Below are 23,941 nucleotides of genomic sequence, written 5' to 3'. Positions count from 1 at the left end.
ATTATTAATTTAGTAGCACAAATACCAATGCAGAATATTAGGGATCAATCTTTCCAAAGTCAGTAACATTAGTTATTTTTTATAAACATGACACTATTATTTTATTGGAAACAATCGTACACAAATTGAATCCTAGCTAATTCGAGTACATTTGCTCCTTATGTCTGCATCTATACATGCATTCTTACTTTTGCGACTATTAAATGTAAATTTCATCTGTATCCATAAATTTTATCTGCACCTATTGCTCTATTTCAGTACCTCTGGTTCATTAAAATCAAAACCAAACTTCTGACTTAAAATCCTTAGCCACCCATCAGTAATAGCAGAATGCCACTTGGAGTCTTGAGGAGCTTGTTTCACAAATTTAGGTTCAGCATCAACAAGAAGCAAGGATGGATGAATTGTTGGCTGAACTATGCCATCTTTGCCTCTAGTAATCATAGGATGAACATTGACTGATCTAGCAACATGTTGTGGTGAATTTTGTGATTCAGTTGCAGCTGCTTCAGGTTGATCATGAGAATCAACGGTGTAACAATTTTCAGTACCGATAGCAGTAGCGACTGCTGTAGCATTAACTGGAGACTGCGCAAGACTAGGATAAGACACTGAGTATTGAGCAGTAGGCTGTGGAACAACAGTACCAGAACAACACAGGATGGTGAGACATGACTTTGAGACTGAGAAGAATTAAAAGGTATATTTAAAGAAGGAGGATGAGATGATGACACAATCACAGATAAGGTGTAGACAACACAGGTTTGTGGATGATATCCAACTCAGACAAATATGAAGAAAAAGTGTGAAATTCACTTAAACCTCAGGTGATATTTGGCAAATTACATTTTTACATTAAAATTTAGTTTTTAAAATAAACGTTATTTGATAAAAAAAAAATTTAAAACTTTAATTTTAGACACAAACAATTTACTTAAGTGGTCTTCCACTAACAACATAGAATTTGGAGTACAAATTTTGGAGGGAGATTGTCAACCGCTTAAGATACATCATCAATCTGTGAATTTTCTCGAAATTATGCACCACATACAAATACTCCAAATGTTGGCTTACAAGGCGTCGTGAGATTCCTATATTCAAACTCCACAAGGTCCCCCTCTCAAATTAATAACCTCGTCTCTCTTTCTCCCTTAAGATAGTTAATTAGAAACAGTAGCCATATTTTGAAAACAGAAGGAGATTTAGGGAAAGCAAATTGTTGTCAACAAGGCTATGTTTGTTAATTTCTTACTTTTGTCCTTTTTGGAAAAAACTATTAAAATTGATTGTGAAATCTAAGTAAAGAAGGGGAAAAAAGTATTCCATTGGCAATTTGAAGGCTTGCATGTATTTGAATGCAACTAAATTTTTGTCATTTTTTTCATTCACTAAGACATAGTTTAAAGATCACAACAACAAGAAGATATAGTTTATGAGTTAAGCAATTCGATTTCTAGCCTGTTCCAATTTTAAATCAACCTATATCATCCGAATGTTTATTATGAATATCACTCACTTTAAACATTTAAACTAAAACACATAACATAAGGTTATATGCAATTAGAAGCTAGAAAGGGTAGTCTTGTAAAGTGCAAAAATTCAACGTGTTAGAGTTAGCTTAATTAAATTGGAATAATTGACTGGTGCTGTTAGATCTAGGATTGTTCAATATTGTAGCTAACGATAAATACCAAAGCAAATTCAAGACTCATGGACTTTGAGCTGGCAATAGGGACAACACAAACCTGTTCTCTAATTTCCCCCGTAATTATCGTCCTCCTTGTTTGTAACTTCAATATTGTAGCTAACGATAAATACCAAAGCATAATAAGGACAAATTAAATATGCAAATTATAAGAACAACACACACCTCACAAACATTGCATCAAGTTAAGCTCAGTTGAGAAGGGATAAAAAGAGACTCTACCAAACAGTTAGAACATCACAATACAAAAGAAATGGTAATGATGAAAGAGAATATTATTGAAGTGAGGCTTGGAAGGAGCCAAATGTCTATGGTAGAAGGTGAGTTCCAAGGAACATGGGGTGTCAAGAGACGACAAAGAGAGGTTGCTGCAGCAGCAAGCAGCGGTGATGATAACCACCACCAGCAGTTACCACAGCAAGAAGTTGGTGAAAATTCTTCAATCAGCACAACAAAGAGAAGCTCAAGACTTCGCGGTGTTAACAGGTCATATAAGAAGGAATTTCCAATTGTTCTATAGTTTCAAAGACCACTAACTACTTTTGTCTTTTGTTGAATTTGCTAATCCAAATTAGACTGTAAACAGACATAGATGGACGGGTCGGTATGAAGCTCACTAGTGGGACAAACTCTCTTGGAACATAACACAGAAGAAGAAAGGGAAGCAAGGTATATAGTTCCTCCTCTTTGGCTTTAGCATCAACTTCTCAATATATTGCCTAGCTTTTCTCGTTCACTTGCTTCTCCTTGCTAACATGCTAGCATGTTTTCATGTTCATCCTTTCCTTTTGGAACTTGAACTGGAATTGGCATTGATTAATAGTTTACCTTGGTGAGTAGCTTCATTATGAGAACCAAGATTTTGGTTAATCATGTATAACATGATGATAAGATGTTATTTTTTAAATATTGCTGGGGCTTATGATGAAGAAGAATCTGCTACACTTAAGTATTGGGGAAATTCAACTTTCACCAATTTTCCAGTAAGATGATAGTAATTACCTATGATTAATATGAAATGACAGACTATATTTTTGTTATTAGCATCTTACAGCTGCAGATGGATAGATAGAGATACCTTCCCTCATAATGATGGCTTTCCCATGTTAGGTACCTTTCTTTCTTCTAGAGACCCTGCACACTACAAAAGACCCTTCTCACTCAGTTCACGTTTCTCACTTTTTTTGTGCCTGCAGCAGCATTTACCTAATAAATGCTGAACCTTCAAGAGGGTTCTCCTTCTGGACCAAGTAGGAATTTCTAGCTTTTTTTGCCACAAAATGGTTGGTCTCATTTTCATGGGGGTGTTTCAGATCTGAGTCTTTAGTCTTTGTCACAATAATGGGTACTGAAAAAGATCTATAAAGTTAGTGTCTTTAGTCTTTTGTATGTATGTGTATATAAGGCTATATGTGTGCTTGTAGTGAGTGGTTTTTGTGTGGAAGTGTGAATCTGTGTGGAAATGGCTCCAAGCTTTGATTTTTCCAATAGGTGGATGAAGGAGACTCAGAAGAGTACCCCAGTTGTGGTGACAATGGAGAACCCCACTTTCTCGGTTGTGGAGATTAATGGTGTTGATGCTGCATTCAGGCCAGTGGAGAAAACCCGCAGCAAGAATGCTAAGCAAGTCACATGGTTCTTGTTTCTCAAGGCTTACCATGCTATTGGTTGTGTAACTTGGTTTGCCACAGTTTTGTGGTCTTTGATGGGAGCTAAAAGGAAGAGGTTGATTGATAGGGAGGGTGTGACCTTGGAGAGTGAGAAAATGGAAAAGGGGAAGGTGCTGTTTACGGTCATCAAGGTGTTCCTTGTGAGTTCTTTGGTGGTTCTGGTGTTTGAGGTGGTGGCTTATTTGCAAGGTTGGCATTTTGGGAATCCCAGTTTGCACATTCCTCGTGCCGCAGATTTGGAAGGCTTGATGCACTTGGTTTATGTTGCTTGGCTGAGGTTCCGTGGCGAGTACATTGCTCCACCAATGCAGGCACTTTCAAAGTTTTGTATTGTTCTGTTTCTTATACAGTCAGTGGACCGTATGGTGCTTTGCTTTGGGTGCTTTTGGATAAAGTACAAGCGGATTAAGCCTAAGATTGATGGGGATGCCCTCAAGGTTGATGATATTGAAGGATCTGCGTGTAGCCATCCAATGGTTCTGGTTCAGATTCCCATGTGTAATGAGAGGGAGGTATGACCTCACACTTTTGTTTCTTCTTCACCCTTAAATGGTAAATTAAGTTGTGGCTATTATTTAATGTAGCAGCAAATTTCATGAGATCTCTTTTAATGGAAATTATTAAAAGAGATCTCATGATGCATAATATACCTAAGAATTTAATTTAGTTTTTAACTAAGGTTACTGACATCATCATGTAATCCATGTAAGAGACCTTGCTTAGTGAGATAAGACTATTGTTGTTGTATTTATTTACTCTAATAGATTTGGTAAATGTCTTAAGAAGTTATATAACTTGTTTGCACATGTCATCTCTAATTAGAAGCAAAAATACTTTTTAAGCCTGCACAACTTAGAATAATGAACTCCTTTTTTTCAGTTTCTGTAATACACAACATTACTTAATAATTGACAAGATAATTTTTAGTCGTAATATTGGTGGGTGGTTTGTAGTATTGAGGCATATGTAAGTATTTGTCACTCTAATAAGCAAAAAGTTAGAAGACATGATTTTCACTTGATAGTATTTAAACCTATGATTTTCACTTTTACCTATGATTTAGCTGCACTTAAGTTGTAATTTAAAAATGGAATCAAACTATTATTAGTATCACAATGGAAGCATAAATGATACACAATTTAATTTAAAAACAAATGCATGCTCATCAGTCATGACACCCATAATACTATTCCTAAGGAAGTCATAAAAAAATACTATTCCTAAGGAGATGCAAACACAAATAAGGTATGTTAAGAATGCATACTTACAATGAGAGTTGTTTCTTGGTGATGGTCCCTCACTTCCTGTACTGCTTATGTGCCAAAAAAACCCATAAATTAGGAACATGGAATGTTTGACTTAAATATCACAGAACAACACACAAATAAAAAGGAAATTTAAAGAAAAAATAATTGAAAATTCACATTACAACTATGAATAGAAAAATAAGGAAAGCAACACGTTCAGATAAAATTTTCATAGCCATTATTGGTTCCCATTTACACTATCATACTCTCAGCTTCACAAATTAGGATATGTAAGCCAAAAACTTCATTGCTGATAAACATTACTGTTTAACTGCGCACATTATACCATGTTAATCATGCTATCATATATGTTGTTTACAAACTAATATCCTCACATAACGGGTAGGAATAGGACGGAAACCATTGAGGCACCGACTGAATCAACAACTTTAAAATTAGGCAGTTATGAAGGTTGAGTATTAATGAAGGTGATAATTAAATTGAACCCATAACACTCCTCAACGGTAGGTGGAGTGGGTTACTAGATAAATGATAGGCAGTTAGGTGTCGTTATTCTCCCATAGCCCTTCGTGATGGTCATGTCTAGTTGCATGTTCAACATCATCTTCGTTGGTGGCCTCCATCACGGGTATTTGTTCATTGACAGGTGGCATATCAGTCACATCGAATGTTGCATAATGACTATACTCGGTCATATCAAATTTTTTGCCTTGTATAACCACGAACCAAGTAGGGTCAGATGGATCTTGGACATAAAAAACTTGTCTGGCCTGCACTGCCATTATAAATGGGTCATCATTGTAACCACCCTTTTTGAGGTTAACTAAAGTAAAGCCCATTTTGTCTTTGCGGACCCCTGTATTCGCATGAACCCATCAACAAGTGAACACAGGAACTCTAAATTGACCGTAATCAAGCTCCCATATATCTTCAATGACTCCAAAGTACGGCATTGACGCGTTAATCGAATTGTTATAAAAAACACTACTAAAGTGAGTTGACTCACCGTCAACACTAACCATATTGTTCTGCATGGTACTTCTTGCATCCTGTGACTTTTTGTAGAAAGCATAGTCGTTGATATCATATCCCTGCCAGGTGGGCACATTCAGATTTGGCCCAATGGCTAACAGTCGGAGTGTATCAGAAGCTGTGTCATCGGCAAAAATACACTGCCTGAATTGTTAACAAAAGTTCTATTATGTTCCTGCAACAACCTCATCTTGTTCATTTTTGGGTTTTTAGCTGACAATTGGTTTTTGTGAGAATGTATGTACGGCATCACCTCTGCTATGTTGTTTAAGACATATAGATGAGCTTGGGACAGCCTTTGCTAATTGATGGTGACAACATCAAATCCTTGACTTCCCCTACCTTGACTCGTGGGTTGATGCCGATTTTGAGGAACCCCGACTGGTTGTGCGTTACTTATATAATCTGATGAAAACTCTATTGCTTCTTCAACAACATATCTTTCAACTATGCTTGCTTCTGGATGATATTGATTCTTTGTGTATCCTTTCAGCACCTTCATGAACCTTTCAACCGGATACATCCATCGTAAATAAACCGGGCCACACAATTGAATCTTGCGAACAAGATGAACAATTAAATGAATCATTATGTCGAAGAATGAGGGGGAGAAATACATCTCTAATTGACAAACAATAATGGCGGCTTCATTCTCCAAAATATCCAACTGCGATGGGTCAATAGCCTTGTTGCAGATAGCATTAAAGAAAAAACACAACCGAGTGATGGCATTACAAACTTTTTCAGGCAAGATTCCACGAATGGCCACTGGTAAAAGTTGTTGCATTAGTACGTGGCAATCATGGGATTTCAGCCCAATCAATTTCAATTTCTTAATTGACACAAGCCTCTTCATATTTGAAAAGTATCCTTGAGGAACTTTCACATTTACTAGACAATGACAAAAACTTTTTTTCTCAGTTGTGGACATTGTCTAACATGCTGGGGGCAAATATGTTCTAGCACCTCGCAAAACTGGATGTAGTTGCTCCCGTATACCCAACTCAACCAAATCCTGACGAGATTTTACACCATCCTTTGTCTTCCCCTTAATGTTAAGAAGGGTGCCAATCAAACTATCACACACATTTTTCTCCACATGCATAACGTTCATACAATCCCGAACATCCAGATTGCACCAATATGAAAGATCAAAGAATATTGACCTTTTTTTTCCAAATGTTCTTCGCAGACAAGTCCTTTTTTTATGTCTTACCAAAGGTAGTTTCTATGTCTCTGACCCTTTGGTAAACATCATGTCCACGTAATGGTTCAGCAACTATTTCAAGCTTATTATCTCCATTAAATGCCTTCTTCAAACGCCGATATGGGTGATTTCGACTTAAAAATATTATGTGCCTTGTATAGACTGTCTTCTTCCCATGGGTTAGTTGGATGTAACAAGTATTTTTTTCACAAATAGGACATGTGTGGTGTCCTTTGACACTGTATCCGCTCAAATTACCATAAGTGGGAAAATCGTTAATAGTACAGAAGAGCATAGCACGCAAGTTGAATGACTGTTTTTCATTTGCATCATACACTTCAACCCCGTCTACCCACAGTTTGGTCAGGTCTTCTATCAAAGGATCCAGGTACACGTCAATATCATTTCCAGGTTGTTTTGGACTGGCTATCATCATAGACAGCAACATGTATTTGCGCTTCATGCACAACCATGGAGGAAGGTTGTAAATCATTAATAATACCAGCCACGAACTATGATTGGTGGTCAGGTTACCAAAGGGATTCATTCCATCTGAGGCAAGCGCAAGCCTTAGGTTTCTAGGCTCCTGTGCAAAAGTTGGATACAAGCAGTCAAATGTCTTCCATTGTGTACAATCAGCGGGGTGTCTGATCATACCATCCATTCTTCTTTCATCTACATGCCACCTTAAGTATTTAGAATCCTGTACACTGGCAAACAACCGCTTCAACCTAGGTATTATTGGCAAATACCAACAAACCTTTGATGGACGACTACTAGGGGTGGCTGAACCTTCAGTACCTTCCCCATCGTTGCCCTTGTAGCGTGAAAGTCCACAAGTAGGGCAGAATTGCATATCCGCAAACTCATTTCTATACAGAAGGCAATCATTCGGACATGAATGGATTCTTCGGTACTCCAAGCCAACGGGACATAATATCTTTTTGGCCTCGTAGTGACTCTTCGGTAATGTGGTATCTTCAGGAAACATATTTTTCAACAACAAAACCAACTCAGTGAAGCTTTTGTCACTCCAACCAAATCTGGCCTTTAGGTTAACCAAAGCTAGCACAGCTGATAACCTACTGAAGCTTTTGCATCCAACATACAACAGCGTCTGCGCATTTGTTTGAAGATCATCATAAATATCTGCATGAAATTCCCGAAAGTCCTCTTGCCCAAGATCACGTATCATGTCTTCCATTCGATCTTCGCTTTCTAGCTCAACCGGATGAGGTGGACATGTTGCTGTATGACCAACCAACTCACCATGCCATATCCACTTTGTGTAAGTGGGGCTAAAGCCATCACATATCAGATGTGATCTAATGTCATTCAACGAGTGACGCCTGCCGTTGACACATTTAACGCAAGGGCGGAAAAACTTTGCATCTGTGGTTGGTGAATTTATTTGGGAAAATGACAAAAACTCTTCAACCCCGTGTTCATACGCTTTTCTTATGCGAGGTTATGTAATCCAAGTTTGATCCTTGCTCGCTGTTGTGTAATACTAGGTACGATGATGGGAGGGAGAACAGCAACAACTTATTATTAGATAAGAAGCTGCAATTCCTTGTTTGAAAAAAATTTTCCTGAGGCAAATGAACAGACAAACAATATTTTTAACAAATGGAGAAAAGGTTTAAGAATTACAATGTGCAAATCATAATAGGTCGCTAAGGTACCTAAAAGGTTGCATGGATTTGTTTTACCACTTGCTTGTTTTCTTGTTTTTAGAGGGAAGTTTATTCTTTTCTAGTTCAAAAGTTTGGTTAACTAGGCTATAGGTTTTTACTTGGTCTTCGAACTTTAAAGTTTGCATGAATGTAAGTAGTCATTTATAATTTAACTCAGATTCTTGGGGTGCTTCATCCAATGGTTATTCTGATAAATATCACTAATCTCTAATTCAATTATTTGGAAGTTCGTAAAGGGCATGTTGTAGTTAAAAGGGGTTGAGAGGAATGAAGACTACCTGCTTATGAGATGAAACCCACAATAAGTTATACCTTTTAGTCCCTATGTTGCACTTCATATGATGTTTTAGTAATAAAATAAAAAAATTTGATTGGAAAGGAAATTCTAATTTCGAAGTATGAAAATTGGCATCAGAACCCGTGTGTTAAAGGTCCCAACACCGACAACACACTACAAACAAGATTAGTGGGTTGAGAGACACTTGTGATCTTTGACTAAAAAAAACTATACACTATTATCTCAACCTTTTTGGCCTTGCATGCATTCCTTTTTTTAAATTCTGAACATTTCTTAAAATTTTCATTTCTGTGTAACTCTAACTGGGCAAAAAATAAATAACTAGATGATACTCTCGACTGATTATTTTCTAGTCTTTTACCAAAAGTTTGATTTAGATCATTAGATGTATTGGTAAGTGGGAAGTATTATAATGTGTTTTCATTTTCTGGTCTTTTACCAAAAGTTTGATTTAAAGTAATAAAGTGCATAAAGTCAGATTTCAGCATACACATAATGGGATAAATAGATTGCTCTTTTAATGACTAACACATTTTCAGCAAGGTACCCAAATTTATGATTTAGATTTAAACTAAAATAAAGAGAATGAAAACCTCAGGTGCTTTTAGAAAAAAATTATCTACCTCATGGGTTTATATTACTGTTTTTATGAAGAAGAAAACATACTCTTTATAGTAAGTTCCTGTAAGAGATTTTGAAAAATAAATATTAAAAAAAAGGCATACTTAATATGCATAAATTACAAATTAATATTGTGAATTGCAATGTATTGAAAGCTTTTACAACCCATGGGTCTCTTTCATAAAAAAGTATCAATCAACCTTGTGGATAATTTCTCTCATTTCGTCACACCTTTTTAGATCCTCTTTCTTTTTTAGTTATGAAACCAAAAACATTAAAAGATACATATTCCTAAACTCTATCTCCTTTTTCCCCCTTAAACTAAGTGCAAAGTTAATTAAACATTTTTGGTGCAGAAACAACACTATCCTAAACTTGTTTAGCCTAGGGCTGAAGTCTTTATACTAACCTTCATCGTCACAAGCCACGCTTATTAAAATCAGGAACAATGCCTTTTTAGCTGGTAAACTTTGGATTTTATCATAGTTGACTTCATAAAAATTCAAGATATTTAGGTAAGCTTTAGTTTTAGATGCTACTCCCCAACTTCAACAAGACAGCATCTTCTATTCATCACTGGCTTTATGCAATTAAATGTCCTAGCCTACTCCTATAAATCTTACAACATCCACATTTATGTTCACACTTCACAGCCTCTAGAAGGCCAAAAAACCAAAAGCTTCCCCATTTCCAGTTTCTTTACAACCCCAAATCACGCACCTATCCCACCACCTTTTCCTCCCTCTCATGTTCAAGTTTCAACCTTCAACTATCAAACTGCTAAAGGCAAAGTCATTAACCTGAAAATTTGTAAGTATATATTCACATACTATACCAATTTAGACAATCAATTTTGCCAAGGGTATGTTTGGATAATGATAAGTGGAAAGGAATAGGATAAGATAGAACAAAATAAAGTACAATGGTATGGAACAAAGTTAAAATCTTCTATTGTTTGAATTTTTTTATGATGCCATAGAAAAAAAGAAAGAAAACAAAAGTGATTCCATATGTACCTCCAAAATTGGACCAAGGAAGAAAAAGAATGAAATGCATCACATATAGTTTGATTTCAAACAATCCAAACAATGAGATCAAATATCATTCCATTCCTTTCCAATTTCATTAATCTAAACATAACCTCATGGTCATACAGAACTTGTGGCTTTTCTCAGCAAAAATAACAATCTATCCATTCTTTTCTCAAATAATATTCAGAAAGGGAGCAAAAAGCAAAAGACTTATTTTCCATTTAAAAAAAACAATTTAAATCAATTTACCGAGAAATAAAACCAGTCCCTTTGGGGGACTCAGTTCAGCTTCTCTTTGTTTTACCCAAAGAAAAAAAGAGAATTAAAACTAGACCTTCAGTTTATACAACAGATGATATGATACAATTGAAATCTAGTGGAAAAATATACCTTATAATATGTCTTCAAATTTATAATAAAGTATATGTAATTAAACTGCTGAACAAGAAGTATTGTAATGTGTTTTCATTTTCTTCGTTTTCTATGCCTCGAGCATGAAATGTTTTGGTGAAATTCATATGGCTCTTGCTGAACATGTGAGTTGAGCGAGTTTCGTTTTTCATTTTGTGGATTTCATTCCCAAAGTAGTGGGATCCATAAGAATTTCAACCAATGAAGGAAAACGTGTTTTGAAAAAGTGTTAGTGAATGGATTCATATTGTAAGATTTGAAATTGGAATATCTGATCCTTATTAAGATTCTAGGAGGTATGACTCAATGTTTTTAACTCTATAGAAAACCGATGTTAAGTAATATATTAACATTGGTTTTTGTAGAAAACCTATGTCAACGTCCATCATCTATACACTTATTTTTTTGTAGTTAGTTATATATAACATCGGTTATTTATAAATAACCGATGTTAACGTTTGTATGTTAACATTGGTTATGTATAAATAATCGATGTTATTTGAAATAACCAACATCAGTTTATTGAAAAACCGATGTTAAGGTGCATGTTGACATCGGTTTTTGTAAATAACCGATGTTGTTTACTATATTAACATTGGTGTTTATTAATAACCGATGTTGTTTTCAAGTTTTTTTTATATAAACTTTCCCGTTTTTACAATAAACCCAAAATTGTACCTGTAAAATGCAATTTTAGACCCAATTCACAGCAAATAAACATTTTATTCTGCTTTCAAGCCGTTTTAATCACAATAAACATTGAATAATTGATTTATTATTAACAACTATCAACAAATGAATTCAATGTTCAAATTACATAGGAAATGACAAAAATGTTAAACCAAAGTAAACAAAGCTAAACTTAATGTCCCTAAATCAGAGATAATATTGTGCCCACTGGATCTGCAACGCCTTTAATCTCTCTGGTTCCAATGGTCTAGGATCGTTAAAATACTGCATGATGAAATAAATGATAATAAGTTAATGATGTAATACAAATTATAAAAAATTGAATTTGTTTGAAATAAACGTACCGCTTCCCAGTTATTCCTGAAACTCCCTAAAATGATGGTGGACATCCAGTGCATGACATAATAGCCGCACTCAGTACTTCCTTTTTCTCTATCACACTAAATACATAATGAAATTTGGATATTAATTAAACAATTAGTGTACAGACACATAAGAAGTATATATAAGTGGAAGTTTTATGTAAATGACGTACCTTGATGACAATCCACCTAGCAGGAGCCTTTGATTTAGGTTGTGGAGAATCATCAAGACCTTTTAAAGCACTATTCCAGACGAGTAACAATTAAAAAGTGGTGTTATTGAGGTATTTGAATGCAAATGCATTGAAAAGAACACTGACCTGTTAATTATCCCCTTAAGGTAATTGTCTGGCCTGTTATGCAATGAACAAAACTAGACAACTAGGTGTTCCTTGGGCACGATGACCACCATCTGCGAGTGTCCGCTGTAGTGGGGATGAATATGAGTTAGTATATTAGTAAACATTAATTAAATTCAGTTATTTTGTGTGACTTACCCATTCATGTAGGCTCCAAGGTAGACATCGCGTTTTGAACTCTGCATCTAACTCTTTATGTAACTTTCAGTCTTAAACTGCGATTGCCCAAACCTCTGAATGGACTGTGGCTCGAGGAATCCATAGATATCAAAATTCCCCGCTCGCATACTTGTTTCAGTCAGATGCCTGTTTATGTTAAGTCAAAGTTAAATATTTATGAATTGAAAGCAATAACTTAGGTAATTAAAAGTAATCTAAAATGACTTACAGAATCCACAACTGTAACACTGATATGCTGAGACATAGACCACCGTGTGTGATTTCGGAGAAGTCTTCGTGCTTTATGTAGAGCGGGAAGTCTGGATTAAAGACCCCGAACACGGTGGCATCCCATGTAACCTGGTAAGGCCTCAAGAAAAGCTCTGGGATGGTCAATGTCATCAAATAAAGTGGATCATCGACCTCTAGATCTAGCTTTTGAGGTGGTTTTGCCGGAGACACAACAGGTTGTTCATGAAACAAAGTTAAATGGCCTAATTTGAGGCACGCTGAATGAATTAATTCAAAAAGAAGAAACATATAGTAAGAGTAAAGTACTTGATGTGATAAAGACTTGACCAAATGTGTCAGCCAAGCAAGGAAGGTGTGAATTGCCTGCCTCACTAAGGAAACCTCATCAGTGGGTACAAGAACGGGAGCATCTGGATCTTTAACTTCCTCTACACCCACCTTTACTTGGCCAGGCAACAAAGGAGTGTTATGAACAACAGTGGAACCCTCATAAACTCTCCCCAGGGCAACCAGGCGGGCAGGATTTGCTTTGATGTGTTGGATCAAGTGGCCTTGGAATAATTAAGAGGGGGGATTGAATTAATTATTAATGTACCTTGACTAATTAAAACTTATCCTTCTTAATGTTACTAGATTCAATTAGGCTTTTTGATCAAGGCCGTACCCGAATCAAATAAACATGAAAATGCAGTAACTAGGAAGTGATCCTAGGTCGTTTCCCAACGAGCAATGATAAACCAAATGTTCATAATACACTTGCAGTAATAGTAATGATTGGGGGGGTGTTTGTTTGTTTTGTGATTTAAGGGACAGAACAAGTAACTTGGAATACGAAACTACTAATATTAAAAATGGGTTGTTTCCTCTGATTCAGAAGCCATTCTCTTATCTTGGGTTATGGAGAATTTGTCCCTAACAGTTAACCACTTAATCCAACCCTATTTCAATTTACTAAGCGAAAATCAACATAGGGTTGTCAATACGTGATTAGGCAACACATACACCAGTTAGCCCTTCGTCCATTAAGCATGAACACAAGTTAGGCTCAGAGGCAATTAATCAAACACAAAGCGTGCACTGATTAATGTTCACGAATTTGGGTTAACTGGTGAAGGGGAAACTGCCAGGAAGTCACATTATAAACGAAACCTCAAAGAGAGTTGGGCTTCGTCCTCGAAAGGAAACAACACCAGAAAATCTAGCCTTCCGTAGATTCAAACAGAAAACGCAAATGAAACTAAAAGCATAAACATAAATGAAGCAGAAACGTAAATGAAAGTAGAAGAAGAAACAAGAACGAAATTGTTATTAGAAGCAGAAAATGGAAAATTGCATTAAGAACGAAACAGTAGCATTCAAGCAGAAAAACGTAAAACCCTCAACAAAGCTCTGAATAATGAATAACATAATAGAATAGCCTTGCACGAATCCGAAGGCTGCTATTTAAAAAGAGTCACTCAAAGTCACTGGGCCCTATTACAATACTCTGGCCCAAAACGAAATAAACACTGAACCACATAAAATAAAATTGTGAAATTTCCTAATTAGAAATTAACTAAGGTAAGCACTGCTTTATTTGCCCTCTTCAAGTCCACAACCAAAATCCGGATTAAGCCCAATGTTTCATTAATTCCTAAAATTAGATTAAAAACATCAAATTAGCTAAATGAGCCCAAATAATAAAACTGCCTAATTAATTGACAATTAAGACCAACCAGTAATTAAAATGGTGCAAAAAAGGTTTAGAAAATAGAAGAAAATGATGGCACATCACTTTTACTACTTAGTTAAGAAAGTAAAGAATAGAAAAAGAAACTTAACGAAAAGTAAAAGTGATAATTAAAGTGCACAGCGGAAATTAAAGAGTGTAGGGAAGAAGAAGACAAACACAAGAATTTTATACTGGTTCGGCAGCAACCCGTGCCTACATCCAGTCCCCAAGCAACCATCGATTCTTGAGATTTCTTTTCAACCTTGTAAAATCCTTTACAAGCAAAGATCCACAAGGGATGTACCCTCCCTTGTTCTCTTTGTTCAACCAAGTGGATGTACCCTCCACTTGAACTGATCCACAAAGAGATGTACCCTTTCTTGTTCTCAGTTACAACAACCCAAGTAGATGTACCCTCTACTTGTACCACAAAGGATGTACCCTCCAATTTGTTAAGACAAAGAATTCTCAGGCGGTTAGTCCTTTGAATCTTTGTAAGGGGAAACAAAAGATATCTCAGGCGGTTAGTCCTTTGAAATATTTTGTTTAAGGGAAAGGGAAGAATCAAAAGAATTCTCAGACTGTGTCCTTTTGAATTCTCTTGAAAAGGGAGAAGGAAGACACAAAAGAATTCAGGCGATTAGTCCTTCGTTCTTTTGGAAAAGGGAGAAGAGAGACACAAAAAGAATTCAGGCGATTAGTCCTTGTTGAATTCTTTTTGGCAAAGGGAGAAGGGAATGAAAAGATATAGCACACTTTTGTTTTCTATAGAAGAACAAGGTTTGGAAAACAGAAAACTTAGAAAGCTTTCTGGCAAAGGAAGAAGAAGAAGAAACATGAGTAGGAAAGGTTTCAAGATTTCTCAAAAGTTGTTCAAAGAAGTTCAAAAGTTATCAAAAAAAAGATGTTTTAATGCAAGTCAAGGTCTTGCTTTTATAGACTCTTCATGTCTAGTCAAGAAAACCATTGGAAGAGTTATAACCTTGAGAAAATCATGTCAAGAGTTACATCTCTTGACTTTTTATTCAAAACTTGTCACTGGTAATCGATTACCATAATCATGTAATCGATTACACAATGCCTTTTATGAAAAGATGTGACTCTTCACACTTGAATTTGAATTTCAACGTTTAGATACACTGGTAATCAATTACCAATATATTATAATCGATTACACCATTTAAAAATCATTTGGAACATTGCAAATTCAGTTAAAAGCTTTTGAAATCAAACTTTATCACTGGTAATCAATTACAGGAAACTGGTAATTGATTACCAGAGAGTAAATACTCTGGTAACTTAGAAAATTTTGAGAAAACTCTTTTGAAAAACAAAACTGTGCTATGTTTGGTTTTTGAAAAATCCTTTTCAATACTTACCTTGTGAAGTCTTCTTGATTTCTTCTCTTGAATCTTGAATTCATCTTCTCTTGAATCTTGAAATCAACTTCTCTTGAATTCTTGAATCTTCTTGATTTCTTCTCATGAATCTTGAAATTAATCTTGATCTTCAACTTGTTGACTCAATCTTGAAATCATTCTTTTGGGCTTTTTGTCATCATCAAAACTACTTGATTCATACTTGAATCATCATCATGAAACTTGCTTCTACACGATGTACAAGCCGCACATATCTAAGTCACCCGTCTCAGGATCGTTTTCTAAAGGATCAACATAACTCTCCTTTGTGCTTACTCGAGGACCTGAGGGACCAACCAGAGGCTCTAGAGGCAGTGCAAGTCCCTGGGATTGCATCTGCGACTAAAACGGGGACTGCATCTGGCTGAATGATGCCATAAGCTACCGAGTCACTTTTTTTGTGATCGACTCCTCTAGCTGGTCCTTGATTTGCTGGGCCAGCTGCTGCAATTCTTCAGGAGGCAACGAGGAAGAGCTGTGGGACGTCCATGGAGCTGATTCGAAGTATTGCTTGATGGTGACACCGGCTCTAGTAGCACGGACATGTCCAGGGTGCTCTGGACGTCCAATAGCAGCGGTGAGAACATCTTGACGCCCATAGGGGACGAAGGATCCCGGTGTCACCTGCTCCTCAAAGGAATCCTGCACAGAAAAGACACAGTTGCACATGGCATTCACAAAATATTGAAATATAATTCTAATGGTTAGTTGAAAATGACTTACGATCTTCTCAGTGATTTCCTTTGTGGCCTTAGTCGTCATCTCCCCTATTTTCTTGGTGCAGGCCACCTTCCACTTCGCGTGGCGTCTGACGGGGGATGGAGGGTCGATGACACCATCAACGCTTCCTAACTCTGCAACTTCCTCTAGCTTCTTCTTCATCTTCTCATCCAGGAGCTTCTGCTCCAAATATTCATAACCCCCACGAGACATAACACGGGGGGCAGTGTTCTATTTTTGGATGGCCTGTGCCTTTTTCCGCACATCTTGCAAAAATAAAACAATAATGTTTGAAATTGCTAGAATGAATTATAACAAGATAATGTTTTCTGAAAAACAACTTAAATGGCAAGGTACATACCTCCCAAGAAGGGTCTTTGCGAGTCTGGCAAAACTGGACCCATTTTTCCTTGCTTATGTCGTATTTCTCACAGACAGTGTCGTCCACATCGTCCTGATCGCCTGCAAGGGCCCATTTCCTCATGAGGTCTGATTTAAACTGCCTCATTCTCTTGCCAACAGTCTAAAGTAACTTCTTTTTCGTCCTACTATCAGAAGCTTCTGGGATTTCAAATTCCGCCTAACAATAATAAATAAGGTTTATTTGTTACAATAATGTATTTTTTGACTATTAATTAAAGAACATCAAATAAGATAAGAAAAATACCTGAATATCCTTCCAAATCAAGTCCTTCTAAGCAGTAGGGACCTCCTTCCAGTTCTCGAACGTCACGTCCACCTTATCACGTGCCACAATCCCCAAATATATTCTTAATTTCTTCCTGTGGGGACCGTCAGCCTTGCCGGTAGCAGGATTAACGTGGACCACTGGTCTCTCAGCATCAGGTGGTCTAGTAGACAAGGATCGTAGACGTGAGGCTTTCCGTGTCCACTTCATGGAAGATGGCAAAGCTAATGCGTCAGAAGGAGGAGGAAGAGGAGGAGGAGGCGAGGCATGTGGAGAAGCCATGATCCTACATACAAAAAAACCAGGGTTAATAAACATTACAAAAAACAACTATATGACTTATGTAAATGAATGTAGCAGTATCAAATATATCTATAAAAAATTACATTAGACGATATTAATTAATTCTCCTTCATCATGACCATTACGATCAGCATGAACATCGTCAGCTTCTTCTTCTCCGACAACGTTAGGAGTGATTTGTGTGGACAAAGGACTAACATAGGTGTCCATGTATGAATCATCATCTTCTACATTAACACCAATTGTTTTGCCCTATAGAACCATGCACCACCTTTCATCACAAGGGTCTTGCACATAAAATACTTGTCTAGCTTGTTCTGCCATGATGAAAGGGTCATTGTGGTAACCAAGTTTCTTTAGGTCTACCAACATAAATCCTATATCATCAGTGCACACACCGGTGTTGCTGTCAACCCATTTACATTTGAAAACACAAACAGTAAATTTCACATAGTTAAGCTCCCAAATTTCATCAATGAACCCAAAGAGATGGAAGCTACACAGGGATTGGCATCATGCATACTTGCAAAGTGTTGAGATTTAGCCCTTAGGGTGACCCCGATGTTCTGCATTGTACTTTTGTCGTCTTGTGATTTTATGTAAAATGAATAGTTGTTTATTTCCTATCCTTTCCAAGTTATAACATTTCTTTTAGGCCCATCTGCTAGCTTTCTTAATGTTTATGAAGCAGTTTCATATGCAAAAATTGTATCTTTAAACCAATCATAGAAAGTCTTATTATGCTTTTTCAACACCCGATTCTTTGACATTTTTGGATTATTCTGTTTGACTAAAGTTTCATGCTTAAGTATGTATGGCAAAACTTCATTACTGTTTTTCAAGACATACAAGTGAGCTTGTAACAAATCTTCTAGACTTGGAATGATCACACGCAGTCCTCTTGAGCCCTTACCACCCACTCTGTCATCATGCCGAGACTCAGGAAGGCCAACAGGTTTAGCCTTCTCAATGTATTATGAACAAAATTCAATGGCTTCTTCTGCAATGTACCTCTTAACAATAGATGCTTCTAGACGATATAGATTCATTGTATACCCTTTTAAGATCTTTATGTATCGCTCAACCGGGTCCATCCACCACAAATAAACAGGATCACAACATTTGATTTCTCTGACCAGATGCACAATCAAGTGAATCATGATGTCAAAGAAAGCAGAGGGAAAATACATCTCCAACTGGCACTGTGGCGTCCCTAAATAATGACTGGTTTAATAATAATAATTTAAATAACAGAAACCATGGGAAATTTTTTTCTTTTTTTTCTTTTTTTTCTTTTTTTCTTCTTTTATTTTCTCTCTCTTTTCACGGTAATTAAATTCAGAAGGAAAATTATCACTATAGAGTCCTGAATGGCCAGTTCACAACTCTATTTAGAGTCATTTCTTTCTGATCACTCATAACCTCTAAACTATTTCGCTTTTTAAAAAAGAAAAATATACCGGCCATCATTTTAGGTCGTCACGTGAAAAATAATAAAATGCGGTCGATAAACTCTTTTCAATAAAGTTTGTTAACACTTCCTTTTCAAATAACAAGATTAAACATAATTGCATTCATCATCTAAAACTGTCCAAAATATGGGAGTTTGCAAAATACATAGTGACATCCAGAGCAAAGGTATCAACTGTGGTGGCTTCAACCACATATATACAATCATCAAAATTTCTATACAATAGGTCTACCCACCCAAAAATCAAAAGAGTAAACCTAGCAGTCTGAACTAGATACACCCACCCACAAAAAGTATGTAAACCTAATCTAAGGAGTCGTCTACTATGATGAAGAGTCTTCACTATTCGCTGTCCCTCCAGGGCCGCTCTCCTCTGTAGAGTCTGTCTCAGATGCTGTCATGATATCCTCTGGAGAATCCACATCAGGGAGTGGGTCCTCATCATCCTCTGGAAAGTCAAGAGCATCCACAGCAAGCTCAGGAGGTAACTCCTCTGGGTCCTCTTCAGGATCTTCTTCAGAGGATGACACCTTTATCACTTGAACTAGCTCCACTAGTCGATATGGAGTAGGTGTAGGTAGTATCCACTCCACAGGCTACTGAAGCGTGCGTGCGGGTTCCTCCGGATGTACTAATGAAGTAGCAGTGAGTCGAATCGTGCCACGGAATCGGCACCTCTCATTGCCTTCGAGGGTCTCCCAAACTCCCTCTAGGCACTCCATCACCACGCGATCATGGATTAACTGCGTTGTCATCGCGATCTACAAGAAATAAAAGAAAGGGGGTAGACTCTTTCACAAGAAATCTAACTACAGGCAACAATACAATGCGCCCCATAACCGCTACGTATAGTCAAAAGGTGTCTCTCAAGGGATTTCCTCTCTGGTAATCGATTACCAGTACCCAAACTCGAATTACACAGCTTTTGCACATGGAAACCTACAAATTACACTGTGTAATCGATTACACCTAAATGGTAATCGATTACCAGTGTCCTATCTCCCTGTGTAATCGATTACACCAAACTGGTAATTGATTACCAGTGTCCTATTACTCCGTGTAATTGATTACACACAATTGGTAATCGATTACTAGAGGCCATTTTAACATCTTGTCTCCATTTTTAAGCCTTGTAATCGATTACACACCCTTGGTAATCGATTACCAGAGGCCAAATTCCAGATACCACTCAAGATTCATAGCTGGCCAGCCGCCACACAAGCCTCCTTGCTTTGTGGACTTTGTTCTTTTATTGGTTGACTGCCAGGAGCTCGCCTGTTTAGGTACGTCACAGGTTCTCACTGACTGACTATGCCCGGGTTGGGTCGAGATTGGTCAAGCTTGGTTTTGCGAAATAGCACCCTACCTGACGTCCCCAAGGTCTCCTGACCCCCGCGACATATCTTCAGGTACCACTTTGTGGTCAACAAACAAAAGTAGGAAGACTGACTCTTCCACGCTTTCTCACATCAAGCTTAGTGGATTATGGGGCACCCGTCATATGTGGTACTAGGTGGCGATCGGGCGATGGCGCAAATCAACTCTCCCACTTCCACAAATAAAAAATTAACGTACCATCCCCAGTTGCCCACCTTCAAATTGAGCTCACGCACTCCCACGTAGCCCTTATCCTCGTTCCTCTCAACACCGGGTCCCCATCAACCCCTCCATGCTTCCACAATATCCAAGAAATTCAATTCCAAATACCATAAAACTATTCTAAACCAAGAAAAAAGGGCAGAGGCAGAAAACTCTGCCCAAAACACATTCACATATCACAGCTTTCCTTACTCATATATCCCAGTAACATTTTCTTCGTTCTGATTCGTTAACCATTGGATTAACTTGAAAATTTTACTGGAGGTTCCTAGTACATAAATCTACATTTTGACCGTTGGGATCTGCTAGGAAATGTCTAGAACCCAACATGTACTACCTTTCCCATAACCAGCAATGCACAAGCATTTTTCTGCACACATCAAAAATCTCCTGCACAATTCAACAACATTTTTCTGCATAATAGGGCAGATTTCGAAATCCATCTTGCCCACATCCAATTTTGCTCAAATTGGATCCTACAAGTCCTAAATCATGTATAAATCATATTTAAACCAAAAACAAGCTTCAAACCAAGGCAATTCAAAATCTAGGTATCTAAAACCCATCAATTTAATGGATTTTCAAGGTTTGAGAAGTGAAAATGAGAATTGGGTAATTTTGGGGTAACTCTCATCTCAATCAAGTCTATAACATTGATTTAGACTTGCTCAAACTGGTTTTAAGGAAAAAACTCCACCGATTCAAAATTTGATCCCTCAACACCCAATTTACCCTAGAAATGGCTCTTGCTTTCACCTTTGTCACTCATTTTTTCTCATTTGCTCTGCCCAAGCTTACCTACAAGTCCTAATTGACATTTTAAACTAGGATCAACTCACTTTAGATTCCAATTACCACTAACCCCAAATTTGGCTTTTCAAACCCTCAAAATCTCACACTTTTCCACTCACATCACTACCATTCTCATATTTAACCCTAGGTTAACTCTCCCCATCATCTCTACCAGTTTTCTACCAACAATTTCAACATACAAATATCACAAAGCATCATCATAAAACCCTAAAACAGAATGGGTAGTTTTACTCACATCAAACATGTCAAGTTTAGCACGCTTTCAACAAATTCTTTCACAAATAACTACCTTAAGGCATTAACCTAGTAGAACTACCCATCATATCTCCCAAAGACCCAATACCCACGAATTTCATGTGAGAAGAAGTCCACCCATACCTGAAATTTGAAGCCCCACAACGTAGAGGTGTGCTTCACGACTCCAAAAATGGCTTCCTATTGCAATTTGGAGTAGAAGTGATGAGCAATTTTGGAGCTTTAATGGAGGCTTCAATGGAGAGGAAGAAGAAAAGAAAAGCAACGTGGTAAGGGGGAGGAAAAATTTTCTGAATTTATGCTGAAGGAAGAGAGAGAATTTGGCTTTTATAAAAAAAAAATGATTTTCTCTTTCCGTTTTCTAAAAGCAATGCCACATGTCTCATTTTGAGTGGAGCAAAAGGGGCCCACCTCTTCCCCTTGATGTGACTTCATACTCAGCCACAAGGAGAGAAAAATTTGACCTTTTGAATGCAAAAATTTGGCCTAGGCTAATTAACTTCGTCTTTAGTCTACAATATTTGCTAATGTGGCCTTGTTTTCTTAACTTCTTCTTTAGTCTACAATATTAGCAAATATTGTAGACTAAAGAAGAAGTTAAGTAACCTTAACCTAGAACCCTCAATTGAAGAGCAAATAAACAATTTGCTCATAGAAACCTCGGAGGAGGAAACAGAAACAGAAACTTCATCCTCCGTACTTTCCGATGAAAACCTAAACCTAATCCAACAAGATGACCAACTATCATCAACAGATGATGATGGGCAAGTCAATACTCTAACGAGAGAACAAGATCTCTTGTTTGAAGCAATCAATTCCATACCTGACCCCCAGGAAAAGAAGGTTTTCCTGGAAAAACTCAAGAAAACATTAGAGGTAAAACCTAGACAAAAGGATTTTATCACGAACAACAAATTTGATGTAAGTAACATACTCAAGAGACTAGAAAATTCTTCAACAAAGCCAATGACAATTCAAGATCTCCAAACAGAGATAAACAATCTAAAAAGAGAAGTAAAAGAACTTCGTCAACAACAAGAAATTCATCAGATCATTCTTTCTCAGCTTGAGGAAGATAGTGATTCTGAAAATGCCAACAACAGTGAAGAAAATCAACCAGAAAATTTAGAAGATGATATGTTTATGGGATTAATCAACAAGATTAAAATCCAAAAATTTTACATAAACATAAAGATAATTATTAATGATTTTATTTTAGAAACAATGGCCCTATTTGACACAGGGGCTGATTCAAACTGTATTTTAGAAGGATTAATTCCTACAAAATTCTTTGAGAAAACCTCAGAAAAACTAAGTACGGCAAACGGCTCAAAATTAAAAATTAATTTTAAGCTATCAAATGCAATCATTGAAACCCAAGGTCTTAGGATCAACACAAACTTTCTTCTGGTAAAAAACCTTAAGAATGAAGTAATCTTAGGAACGCCCTTCATTAGAGCCCTGTTTCCCATCCAAATATCTAATGAAGGAATAACCACAAATTATTTAGGAAGAAAGATTATATTTAATTTTTCTACTAAACCAATTTCCAGAAATATAAATTTCATAGAAAATAAGATTAATCAAATTAACTTCTTAAAAGAAGAAGTATCTTTTAATAATATTCAGATACAACTAGGAAAACCCCAAGTAAAAGATAAAATTCAATCTTTACTAAATCATATTGAATCAACTGTCTGTTCTGATTTGCCACATGCATTTTGGGACAAAAAGAAACATATTGTTGATCTCCCCTATGAGAAAGACTTTAGGGAAAAACAAATTCCCACAAAAGCCAGACCGATCCAAATGAATGAAGAACTTCTTCAATACTGTCAAAAGGAAATCAAGGATTTGCTTGATAAAGGCCTAATCCGGAAAAGCAAAAGCCCATGGTCTTGTGCGGCTTTTTATGTCAACAAACAATCTGAGATTGAGCGTGGAACACCCCGCTTAGTCATAAATTACAAACCACTAAATCAAGCATTACAATGGATTAGATATCCTATTCCAAACAAAAGAGATTTGCTTAACAGATTAAATTCTGCAAAGATATTTTCAAAGTTTGATATGAAATCTGGATTTTGGCAAATCCAAATCCAAGAATCAGATAGGTACAAAACAGCGTTTACTGTACCTTTCGGGCAATATGAGTGGAACGTAATGCCATTCGGACTGAAGAATGCCCCTTCAGAATTTCA

At 36.8% G+C, this 23,941-nt stretch overlaps 1 protein-coding gene across 5 annotated transcripts; it reads left to right on the top strand.

The window, feature by feature from the left end:
• The first annotated feature begins 1,701 nt into the window (after positions 1-1,701).
• On the top strand, positions 1,702-3,949 carry LOC114412396 (probable xyloglucan glycosyltransferase 5). 5 transcript variants are annotated; one of them, XM_028376275.1, is made up of 4 exons: positions 1,702-2,191; positions 2,292-2,374; positions 2,529-2,815; positions 2,902-3,949. In XM_028376275.1, the coding sequence occupies exon 4, from the start codon at positions 3,168-3,170 to the stop codon at positions 3,891-3,893; it is 726 nt and encodes a 241-aa protein (XP_028232076.1). In that variant the 5' UTR covers positions 1,702-2,191; positions 2,292-2,374; positions 2,529-2,815; positions 2,902-3,167; the 3' UTR covers positions 3,894-3,949. The 5 variants fall into 5 exon arrangements, with proteins under 5 accessions (XP_028232076.1, XP_028232078.1, XP_028232080.1 ...); XM_028376277.1 differs by having other exon boundaries at positions 2,529-3,050; positions 3,197-3,949; XM_028376279.1 differs by lacking the exon at positions 2,529-2,815 and having other exon boundaries at positions 3,197-3,949.
• Positions 3,950-23,941: the final 19,992 nt, after the last annotated feature.

This window comes from Glycine soja, chromosome 5 (genome assembly GCF_004193775.1).
Source record: "Glycine soja cultivar W05 chromosome 5, ASM419377v2, whole genome shotgun sequence".
NCBI lineage: Eukaryota > Viridiplantae > Streptophyta > Magnoliopsida > Fabales > Fabaceae > Glycine > Glycine soja.
Note: the sequence above shows the minus strand (reverse complement) of the source record. Positions and strands in the feature narration are given on the sequence as shown.